This window comes from Poecilia formosa, unplaced genomic scaffold (assembly GCF_000485575.1).
Source record: "Poecilia formosa unplaced genomic scaffold, Poecilia_formosa-5.1.2 Scaffold28, whole genome shotgun sequence".
NCBI classification, from domain to species: Eukaryota; Metazoa; Chordata; class Actinopteri; order Cyprinodontiformes; family Poeciliidae; genus Poecilia; species Poecilia formosa.
Genome location: NW_006799967.1, coordinates 823,811 through 836,052, shown reverse-complemented (window position 1 = coordinate 836,052; position 12,242 = coordinate 823,811). Strand labels below are relative to the sequence as shown.

The 12,242-nt window shown below is 38.4% G+C and overlaps 1 protein-coding gene across 1 annotated transcript in view; it reads left to right on the top strand.

Moving 5' to 3' along the window:
- Window positions 1–12,242, top strand: part of LOC103135936 (netrin receptor UNC5D-like) — a 43,073-nt gene that overhangs the window by 14,067 nt on the left and 16,764 nt on the right. The window contains exons 4-5 of the mRNA XM_016669835.1: window positions 1,420–1,588; window positions 4,655–4,885. Coding sequence (XP_016525321.1) covers window positions 1,420–1,588; window positions 4,655–4,885 — 400 coding nt within the window. The remainder of the gene's footprint in view (window positions 1–1,419; window positions 1,589–4,654; window positions 4,886–12,242) is intronic.

Genomic DNA, 12,242 nt, shown 5'->3' with positions numbered 1-12,242 from the left:
GCTGGTGTGTGATTTGACACACAGTCCACATTTGCGATGCATCTCTGCGCTCACGTTAGGGTCCGTTCGTGCCACAGTTATATTAATGATGCCGAGAAACACCCATGCTGCTGCAGCGACAACAGCACCAGCGTTGTGCCCTGCGTACGTGAGGTATCCAGCCAGGCCAGCTGCATGACTGATGGTGGTCCCATCGATTGCTCTCAGTCTTTAGGGCTTCCAGCCAAGTTTGGGCCCCTGGCCAAGAGCAGCTTGGACCAGCTAATCTGTCACCAGGCTGGCCGGAGCAGCCTTCATAAGCTCCATCGACCCACAAAGCTTACACACTCCGGTCTAAAGCCTGTCCTCCCCACCCTCACTGTCCATTAGTCTTGGTGCTTTAATCTTCCTCTATCTGTGTGTCTGCACGTCAGCTAGTCAGAGATTGATTCATTATGGTTGTCCAGAGATTTGAGTTTACGGTGTTCATGTGGAAGTTTTACACTCCAAGTCCTAATTACACAGAGACCAGTAGGTAAAGATGTACAGTGCCTCATGAAAGCGTTCAGCTACGCTGTTTCACATTTCGTCGTGTTACAACCTTAAACATTTTTATGTATTTTATTGGGACGTTACGTTAGAGGACGTTAGAGGCCAAAGGGAGGAAACTGACACCCAGTTTACAAAACTGCGTACAAAGTCAATAGTCAACACTTTGTTGGTAGAGAAAGCATGTCTCTACTTTCTCTGGACATCTAGAGACTGAAGTTTTTTCTTCACCCACTTGTAGTGAGAGTGGGTGGAGGGCATCTGTGAACATCAATTTCCAAGTCTTGCCACAGATTCTCCATTGAATTCAGGTTTTGACTCTGACTTGATCACTATTGCCCATCAACATTTCTGTTGTAGCTCCAACTGTATGTTTTATTGTCGCTCTCTTCCTGTTTCAAGTCGTTTGAACCCCAAATAAGTTTGTTCTTGTATTTAACCCCTTCTATCTTCCTATCAACTCTGACCAGCTTAATTGTCCTTGTTGAGTAAAATCACCCTGAATCCCCTAAATATGACAAAAGACAGGAAAAAGGCTACATTTGGCCACCTAAAGTCATCGTTTATGATGCCTTCATTTCGAATAATATCTGAAACTGAATTAAAACCTATTTTAGCTCAAAAGAGGTTTGTAATAATTTACATATCTTTAATAATTAAAGCCGGTAGGATGTACAAAATATTAAGCTGTGGCCTTATTTACTGATACCCAGATTTCCATTTTTGTTAGAAATAGTCCAGTATCGTTTTCTTTTTTAGTTAAAATGTTTCCAGATCTTGTCTTAGGCACTTCTTGTTTAAAATATGTTGTTTACCACACACAGTGACTGAATTAATGCAGCACATTTGTTGAGAAAAGGCATAAAACTGCTGTATTTTACATGTGTGCAGCACTGTGCCGGAGGACGGGGCAGAGATCTTTTTGAGTCCTGCCGTCACATACGGCCCGCCAGGCCTCGACCTGTCCTGTCCAGTAGCCATGACTATAGCACACTGTGCAGAAGTTGCTGCTGACAACTGGACCATCAGGTTAAAGAGACAAATCCAGGACAAGTGGGAGGTGAGTGAACTCGTTTTATCCTCAAGTGAAAGTAAGCAGATTGAGATTTTCCCTCATCACTTCAACACTTAATGCCAAAGTATGTGCACGAAACTTTTAAAAGGGGAATATTATGTATTTTCAAGGCACATGGTGCCATTTTATTACACACTCAAGGAACTGTTGCCTTCAGTTGTTATAAGAAGGAGGTAGATATAAAAAATGACGTAAAAGAAATTTGGTGTCGCATTTTGATTCCTTGAAATTAGCCTCTGTCACTTTAAGAAACTTCTGCTCTTTCCAAAACTCCGCCTTCCACCCGTCATCACAACAATGCTCCTCATTATGCCGTTTACAATGGTTCTTAGGAGTGTTGAACCGAAAAATAGTTCACATGCTATCATCTCATAACATCATAGCATGGTGTAAATATAAAAGAATATATTTAATGTATTCAGCTGATACTTATTTTAAGGCTGGTACAATTAAAAATATAGTAATTAAAACTGTATCTCAAACTGTTTAACATCCAAAAGACTTGATAGAGTAAATGGTAGTAGTAACTTTTTACTAAAGATACAAATTCTCTTTTTTTTTACTTGAATAAATATATCTGATTTAGCTTTTATTTACAATTAATTTGTTTTTAATTTCTGAGTAATAAGTGCAAAAGAATAAAAAGTTCTGTAAATGATACAGAGTAAAACAGGAGAACTATTTTGATTTAGGTTTTAATGAAAACGTATCTCACCTAGCTGCCAGAATATAAAAAAAATTAATTAAACAGAATTAAATATTCAAAACACTTAAAAAGCTAAATTGCACACCTCTCTCTCAAAGCTGTCCGTGAGTAGGCAAAAACCGAAAAAAAAAATTGTGAAGTGCACCTTTTAAAAGATGCAGGACCTCCCCTCCCTCGATGCATTAGAGTGTTATTTCCGTGATTGCCGAGCGACTTCCTTCGCACATCTAGCTCTTTTAATAAAATAATAGCTGTAAAAAAGTCCTTCAACTCTGCCCTTTGGAGTAGCAGCCTATCACAAGAGCACTCAGACACCTGCAATCGCTTCCACGCAGTCACCATTCTTCTCCCCGTGTTTTCTCTGCTCTTTTAATGTTTAAGTAACCTCATCGAAAGCCTTTGGAGACCTCATCAGGTCACAGTGACCTCAAAGCCAGACTCTCCCTGAACTGGGAGGGGTGGGGGGGCCGAAGGGGTGGGATGGATCTGTGACTTTGCCTACCTGGTCCTTTCACTCGGCGTGACATTTACACAGATGTAATTTGCCACAAGATGTGTTGCACAAAGAGGAAGCTATCAAAATACCCATTGCTGATGGGAGCTATACGCCGACGTAGAACGGGAGGGAGGGGAGGGAGGTCAGACACGGACAGGAAGACGGAGGTTAAGACAGGGAATATATTTTCCGAATGTAGCACCGTGGCCCATCTCTGTCATGGAGAATTAATGAGGCTTTTATCTCAGGAAGGGTGCTCACTCAAATCCTAATCTCTAAATTAGTGATATAATGAAAGATGAAGGTCTCTTTCCCATTCTGTCCTCTCTTTCCTTTGCCCTCACTTTTCTCTTTCACCCCGTCTGCCTCTAAGCGCCATTCCCATTTAAGCTTCCGCTTTTTTTTTTTTACACTTGTTTGACTCCATCATTTCTCCCCCAGCCGCCGTCGCCTGGTGGGGGGATGAGCTATATCATAGATATCCGTCATGTGTGCCGCTTCTCTAATGGGGCCCGGGTTGAAGCAGCTGTATGCCACAAAATCACTCAGCTTTTCTTTACTCGGCCATATGCAGAGGGGGCCGCCGGGTCGCAGGTACGTTAGGAGGTGATTCAGGGAGAACTTAGCACATGATGAGGAGCAATTGGCCACTGGAAACAACTGCCCCCTGCTAATCCGTTTGGTCTGTTACCAGCTCCCCCATCTGTTAAGAGAGATGCATCATTATTCATTTGCAAGTTGTTTTTTTTTTCCGTATAGCTTCTTATCCGAGGTTTTCTGGACGGTTTCCTAATGAATGATCTGTAAATGACACTAATGATATCGCTCATATTCCACATTTTAATGGTTTAGAGCAAAAAGAAATAAAAATAAAACTGCACACGGTGATGAAGCACACTGATGCTGATACAACGCCTTGCAAGAGGATTTACATGGTACAACAGCAAATTGGAATTTTATGTGACAGACCGGCACAAGTTGTGCCAGACCCGGTCGATTAGAAAAACATTGTGATATGTGGATTTCGAAAGATATTGCAAATAAATAAATGCATCCAGCCCACCTGAGTCAATAATTTATAGAGACAGCGTTCCCTGCAAGTACAGACACAAGTCACTTGGGGTATGTACCCCTATTTAGGACTGAACTTTGACTAAGTCACTGTCCCATATGAGTATACGTTGATCTAAACCTTTCCATTGTAGCTTTGTGGCTGTAAGTTTAGCGTCGTCGTCCTATTTGAGAGTAAATGTTTGATCCAATCTGAAACTTTTAAACTCCATCCATCTTTCTATCACCTCTGACCAGCTAGCTTACATGGCTCTGCTAAAGAGAAGCATCCCCACATCATACTGCTGTCACCACCATGTTTCACTGAAGCTACAATGGGTTCAGAGTATGTAGACCGGAAACTTCAAGTTATGTCTCACTCGACCAAACAATTGTTGAAGAGTTAATAGAGGAGCGGCATTGTGATGACTTCCTGAAGGCAGAGTTTCAGAAAGAGCAAGAGTTTCTTAAAGAGACAGAGGCTCAATTTCAAGGCGATAAATTAGGAAGTTGTTTATTTCAAGTCATCTTTGATATACTCAGCATTTTTATAACAACTGAAGGTAAGATAATTATTTGATTGTGCTGTAAAATGGCACTATGTAGCTGGAAAACACTTAGTAAAGTTACAAAATGTGGATTTAAAAAAAAGTCAAAGGTAAATCATTTGCTTAAGTAATCAAATGACTTGCAAAAAGATTCACTGTCAAATTTAACTCAAATAAAAACCCTGCTTTTGAACAGCATTTCCTTCTGCTGCTATATCTAGCACTTATCTTATTTTCCTCTCCCACCAAAGGAAGTGATGTCAGTGGATGAGGAGAGCACGTCCTGCTACTGTCTGCTGGAGGCCCAGAGGTGCCATGTGCTGTTGGAGCAGCCGGGTCGTTACGCGCTGGTGGGGGAGGCGCTGAACCAGGAGGCTGCCAAGCGACTGCGGCTAGCCGTCTTTGGCAGCCCAGACCTGAGCAACTCGCTGGGCTTCACCCTCAGGGTGTACTGTGTGGACGACACTCCCTACGCTTTCCAGGTATCAGGGAACAAATGTAATATATCAAAGTTGTTTTTTTTTAAATTCCATATTGATTTCGTAAAATCTATATGTGAAGAATGGAGAAACTTATTTTTATATTTTCTATGTTTTTTTGCAAAGAAATGATTAAAGTTGAATATATGAAAAGCCCATTGATATTAGCTTGGAAGCTATCTTTTGTGAAGATATGCTTTGTGTGTTGTATTATTTTATCTGTTACTTTATATTTAGGGTTTCAGGTTAAAACAGAAGTAATTGGCTTACATGTTTCACCTCCTAAGTATAAATTAATTAAGCTTACACTTCCGTATGAATTTGTTCCACAACAATTATCACCTATCATTCTCATTCTGCAGAATGAGAATTCTGCATCAAAATACTTCTTACTGTCTCTGTTCTCATAAAACTTGATTGAGTTTATCAGAAAGCTGATCTCATTGACATATTTTCCAGCTTTAGTTGTCAAAATGAGAAAAGAGTCAAAAACTTTGATCAAAATGTGCTTCATGAAGGCTGTCTTTTTTTAATTGCAGCTACTTTAACAGGGCTACAGGGTTGACATTCCTTATTGGGAATATATTGACTCACCTGACATTATTGTCATTCACCTAAATTAAACACAATTATTCTGTTATTTTTTCTGTGCTGTGTGATGTTTGGAGAGAAACTTTAAAAATGTCAGATTACGGCTTTATTTCTCTGCTCCTCATCGTTGTACCAGCAAACCAACAGTCTTTGATATTGGAGGTGTTAGCCTTTTTTGCTGTGATAGCTTACCTTAAAGCAGTGATGGAGGTGTATATTAACACCAGAATCCTGCAAAGATAGATTTATGTAGGCATGACAACCAAACTACACAGTTATTTGTTTTTCCTTTTCGTGAGCATATATCTAAAAATGTCTAGACAGAAAGTGAATTTTGTGAAAAATTATTTCACCTCTATGGAACATGTGTGTTCCTTTGATACATCTTTAAATAGTGACTAAGTTGAATCAGTAGGAAAGGGTTGTGCTGTTTTTTTTCACAATGAATCATCAGAGCTTTATGCGCACAGGAGCGCTCCTTATTCGTCAGTGAATAAATCAGAAAGTAGATCACAATATTGTTCGTTCAAGATTTAAGCCTTAAGCCTTCCAAAATGAGTAAATTCTTCATCAGAGAAGACTGAGCGCCTGCATAAAGTAATGTGATATAAAACATTGAGTCATTACTGAGACATTTAGATAATACTTGCATAACTTTGCATGAGTTGCATACATATGCAATATATGTAATTATTTATAATCAAAGTAGATTTACATAATTTGAAGTCATTTTTTAATGTATGAGTTAATGATTGGAGGTAATATTAACATTTTGTAGTAACTCAACCACAGTCCAGACTTTTATCTGATAGATCTTTATTAAATGGATAGAATTTGTGGAAGTAGATAAAAATTAGGGTCAAGAGCTTTGACCCTTAAAGCTTGGAGCTCATCACACAAATTCAACTCAAAATGCCAAAAAGCTGCTCAACAGTTAGGAAACGGCTCAGGTTGCTATAATCCCTTGCCAAAATTTTCCATTAATATGTGTGTAACTTTGTAATTAATATGTGTTCAACTTTCTTTTCACAACTTGTTTATTTCCTGATGAAGCGTCAGAGCCTCATGCACAGATGAGCGCTCCTTATCGGTCAGTGAATAAATCAGAAAGTAGATCGCAATTTCTTTATGCCGAACACATTTTGACCCGACACCTTTTTAATTAAATAAAAAAAGTATTTTTGTCTAAAATGGCTACAACTTTCACATTGTTTTTTTTTTTTGTCAGCTTTTGTCTCTCATTTCCTTCTATGCCCGACATTCTTGATTGAACAAAAGTTATTTAAAATCCAAATCCAACTTGGCAGCAGCCTGGCTTAGCTGGTGATCCGATGGCCTCTGCTGCAGCATTAGACTTGTAGGAAGGTAATGCTGAAGCATTATTTAGCTAAGGCAGCCTATATTGTTACATTACTGGAATGCAAAGGAGATATGCAATAGTGTTTTCCAGGAGGACAAGGAACAGAACTAGACATCATATCTTGCCGTGACAAAAATAGCTTGTTGTTTGTAAATGGGATGGCAGTCTTACAAGAAATAAGGAGAACCGAGACATTTTTCATCCTGAGCAAAGAACTCTCTAAGTGAAAAGCAGATGCCTTTATTGGCAACAAAGTCCAGGTGAGTAGAGAAAAAGAAGACAAAGTGAACGTGTAAAACAGTCACAGTGCCAAATAAAGCCAAGGAAAAGGGCCTCGCACCAAGGATTGTATCATGATGAGCTTGCAGGTCTGTCAAACAAAAAAATTATTAAATTCACTTACCTTCAGATTGTCAGACAAAGTGACAACTCTAGCAATCAAACAAAAGGTGCTAAGATTTAAATCTCCTATATCACCATAAGTTATAAAAAAAAACCTGAAAAAAAGCCAATTAAGTGCTTTATACAAATAATAAAGAATTCCCTATAAGTTACAAAACGTTATGGCTGGGCTAGAGGGAGCTCTAATTTCACCATGAATTTCATATACCTGTGAAAATCCACGCAGTGCTGAATGTTTTCAACAAACTGCTTACTGTGGGTCTTAAAGCGCATTAGTTGTAAGACTAAAAGCAATGGCTCCCTGAAGATTTCTTGTGTAACATACAAGTTTATCAAATGGTATAAGGCTCCAGCAGTGTTGCGTGTGGAAGCAGCCTGTGCAGCGCTCCGTTGAAGATCCACTTGTTAAGTAACATTGCCACTGGGAGACGCTTGATGACGAGGAGACAAAGAAGGACTTTTAATTACAAAGACAACAGATGCTCCAGGGTTGCTTCCCTGCCCTTTATTTGCGCGGTTTAATTTGCTGTCTGTTAATTAAATGTGTTTCTGCAACACATTTCATCTGTAAAGCACTTGAACACGTTAAAATGAGGCACAACTCGACACACGAAGCGGGGGTTCACCGCCTTGTTCTTGAGTTTGGAGCTATGTGGAAACGCGGTTCTCATCCTTCCACCGCACAAAGAACACAAAAGTCCTTTTTTTTTTTTTTTCTTTTTTTCTTTTCTTTGAAACCGTTCTTTTCGGTCAGAGAGAAATTCTGCAGCAGCCATTGTACCATCTGAGCCCAACAAACAAAACCAGAGGTTTTTCTGAAATGGTCCCGTTAGTTGCCTCTCACTACCCACTTGTTCTGCATCAGTACTAGCTTCATTTGAGAGACAAAATTGCAAGTACTCAACGAGAAATTGGATGTAGGTGCCAAGAGTCAACTCACTCTACTTCTCCATCAGTGACACATGGTTATTTGGTCTCTTTGTGGTTTTTTTTTTCTGTTTTTCTTCCTTGCTTTTGTTTTCTTTTGTGCTTCATGCAATAATTTCCCCTGTGAGCTTGAAAATCGATAGGCAGCCTGCACGCTTGGCATTGTCTTCTTTTTTTTTTCCCAGAATTATCTGGAAAGTGCACTACACAATTGCACACATCCAGCATCGATAAAAAGTATATCGACAGTCAAAAAAAAAAAGAAAGTGCAGATTTTTTGTTGTTTTCTCCTTTTTGAGGGAGGTTCCTACCTGAGAAGAATTTTTATTGAAACACCTCACAGTCTCGGTTTATAGAAGTAAAGTGAAGTATTACAAATATGTATATTTTTCAGCTCTTAAATATTTTTTCCATTTTCATTCTGCTTGTTTCCAACAACACATAACACCATAGCAAGTCATTTCAGTGTGCTAATTGCATTGTTTTCTTCCGATATAGTGTAAGTGAATGGAAGCAGATGAAAGTCCCACTTTTTCTATTCTTGGTTAGTCCGTGTTATGCTTATGAATTTTAATTACCGTACAGTGAGAATGTTGACATCTTGTGAAAACCATACAGCAGATAACACAGTTTCTCACTCCAATTAAAGTCATTTTACAAAGTTTTCTACAATTTCCTTAAAATGTAATTTAAAGCTGTTACAGAAGCTGCTGCGTGTTAAAATCAACAGCTGTTAAATATTCATATGTAACCATAATGAATCTGCATCTCAGACGTCGTCCGATGGAAACTGCTCAGAAGTAGAGAAAAGAAAACTACGGCTAATAAGTGAAACCATGAATGAAAGAAACGCGAAGAGAGACTCCATCCATTAGTTGTGCTGATGAAAAAAGTATTTCTTATTTTAGCTCATAATAGACACTGTTTGTNTTTTTTTAATTGCAGCTACTTTAACAGGGCTACAGGGTTGACATTCCTTATTGGGAATATATTGACTCACCTGACATTATTGTCATTCACCTAAATTAAACACAATTATTCTGTTATTTTTTCTGTGCTGTGTGATGTTTGGAGAGAAACTTTAAAAATGTCAGATTACGGCTTTATTTCTCTGCTCCTCATCGTTGTACCAGCAAACCAACAGTCTTTGATATTGGAGGTGTTAGCCTTTTTTGCTGTGATAGCTTACCTTAAAGCAGTGATGGAGGTGTATATTAACAAAAATCTATGCAAAGATAGATTTTTGTAGGCATGAAAACCAAACTACACAGTTATTTGTTTTTCCTTTTCGTGAGCATATACCTAAAAATATCTAAAGACATAAAGTGAGTTTTGTGAAAAATTATTTCACCTCTATGGAACATGTGTGTTCCTTTGATACATCTTTAAATAGTGACTAAGTTGAATCAGTAGGAAAAGGTTGTGTTGTTTTTTTTCACAATGAATCATCAGAGCTTTATGCGCACAGGAGCGCTCCTTATTCGTCAGTGAATAAATCAGAAAGTAGATCACAATATTGTTCGTTCAAGATTTAAGCCTTAAGCCTTCCAAAATGAGTAAATTCTTCATCAGAGAAGACTGAGCGCCTGCATAAAGTAATGTGATATAAAACATTGAGTCATTACTGAGACATTTAGATAATACTTGCATAACTTTTGCATGAGTTGCATACATATGCAATATATGTAATTATTTATAATCAAAGTAGATTTACATAATTTGAAGTCATTTTTTAATGTATGAGTTAATGATTGGAGGTAATATTAACATTTTGTAGTCACTCAACCACAGTCCAGACTTTTATCTGATAGATCTTTATTAAATGGATAGAATTTGTGGAAGTAGATAAAAATTAGGGTCAAGAGCTTTGACCCTTAAAGCTTGGAGCTCATCGCACAAATTCAACTCAAAATGCCAAAAAGCTGCTCAACAGTTAGGAAACGGCTCAGGTTGCTATAATCCCTTGCCAAAATTTTCCATTAATATGTGTGTAACTTTGTAATTAATATGTGTTTAACTTTCTTTTCACAACTTCTTTATTCCCTGATGAAGCGTCCGAGCTTTATGCACAGATGAGCGCTCCTTATCGGTCAGTGAATAAATCAGAAAGTAGATCGCAATTTCTTTATGCCGAACACATTTTGACCCGACACCTTTTTAATTAAATAAAAAAAGTATTTTTGTCTAAAATGGCTACAACTTTCACATTGTTTTTTTTTTTTGTCAGCTTTTGTCTCTCATTTCCTTCTATGCCCGACATTCTTGATTGAACAAAAGTTATTTAAAATCCAAATCCAACTTGGCAGCAGCCTGGCTTAGCTGGTGATCCGATGGCCTCTGCTGCAGCATTAGACTTGTAGGAAGGTAATGCTGAAGCATTATTTAGCTAAGGCAGCCTATATTGTTACATTACTGGAATGCAAAGGAGATATGCAATAGTGTTTTGCAGGAGGACAAGGAACAGAACTAGACATCATATCTTGCCGTGACAAAAATAGCTTGTTGTTTGTAAATGGGATGGCAGTCTTACAAGAAATAAGGAGAACCGAGACATTTTTCATCCTGAGCAAAGAACTCTCTAAGTGAAAAGCGGATGCTTTTATTGGCAACAAAGTCCAGGTGAGTAGAGAAAAAGAAGACAAAGTGAACGTGTAAAACAGTCACAGTGCCAAATGAAGCCAAGGAAAAGGGCCTCGCACCAAGGATTGTATCATGATGAGCTTGCAGGTCTGTCAAACAAAAAAATTATTAAATTCACTTACCTTGAGATTGTCAAATAAAGTGACAACTCTAGCAATCAAACAAAAGGTGCTAAGATTTAAATCTCCTATATCACCATAAGTTATAAAAAAAAACCTGAAAAAAAGCCAATTAAGTGCTTTATACAAATAATAAAGAATTCCCTATAAGTTACAAAACGTTATGGCTGGGCTAGAGGGAGCTCTAATTTCACCATGAATTTCATATACCTGTGAAAATCCACGCAGTGCTGAATGTTTTCAACAAACTGCTTACTGTGGGTCTTAAAGCGCATTAGTTGTAAGACTAAAAGCAATGGCTCCCTGAAGATTTCTTGTGTAACATACAAGTTTATCAAATGGTATAAGGCTCCAGCAGTGTTGCGTGTGGAAGCAGCCTGTGCAGCGCTCCGTTGAAGATCCACTTGTTAAGTAACATTGCCACTGGGAGACGCTTGATGACGAGGAGACAAAGAAGGACTTTTAATTACAAAGACAACAGATGCTCCAGGGTTGCTTCCCTGCCCTTTATTTGCGCGGTTTAATTTGCTGTCTGTTAATTAAATGTGTTTCTGCAACACATTTCATCTGTAAAGCACTTGAACACGTTAAAATGAGGCACAGCTCGACACACGGAGCGGGGTTCACCGCCGCATTCTCGAGTTTGGAGCTATGTGGAAACGCGGTTCTCATCCTTCCACCGCACAAAGAACACAAAAGTCCTTTTTTTTTTTTTTTCTTTTTTTCTTTTCTTTGAAACCGTTCTTTTCGGTCAGAGAGAAATTCTGCAGCAGCCATTGTACCATCTGAGCCCAACAAACAAAACCAGAGGTTTTTCTGAAATGGTCCCGTTAGTTGCCTCTCACTGCCCACTTGTTCTGCATCAGTACTAGCTTCATTTGAGAGACAAAATTGCAAGTACTCAACGAGAAATTGGATGTAGGTGCCAAGAGTCAACTCACTCTACTTCTCCATCAGTGACACATGGTTATTTGGTCTCTTTGTGGGTTTTTTTTTCTGTTTTTCTTCCTTGCTTTTGTTTTCTTTTGTGCTTCATGCAATAATTTCCCCTGTGAGCTTGAAAATCGATAGGCAGCCTGCACGCTTGGCATTGTCTTCTTTTTTTTTTCCCAGAATTATCTGGAAAGTGCACTACACAATTGCACACATCCAGCATCGATAAAAAGTATATCGACAGTCAAAAAAAAAAAGAAAGTGCAGATTTTTTGTTGTTTTCTCCTTTTTGAGGGAGGTTCCTACCTGAGAAGAATTTTTATTGAAACACCTCACAGTCTCGGTTTATAGAAGTAAAGTGAAGTATTACAAATATGTATATTTTTCA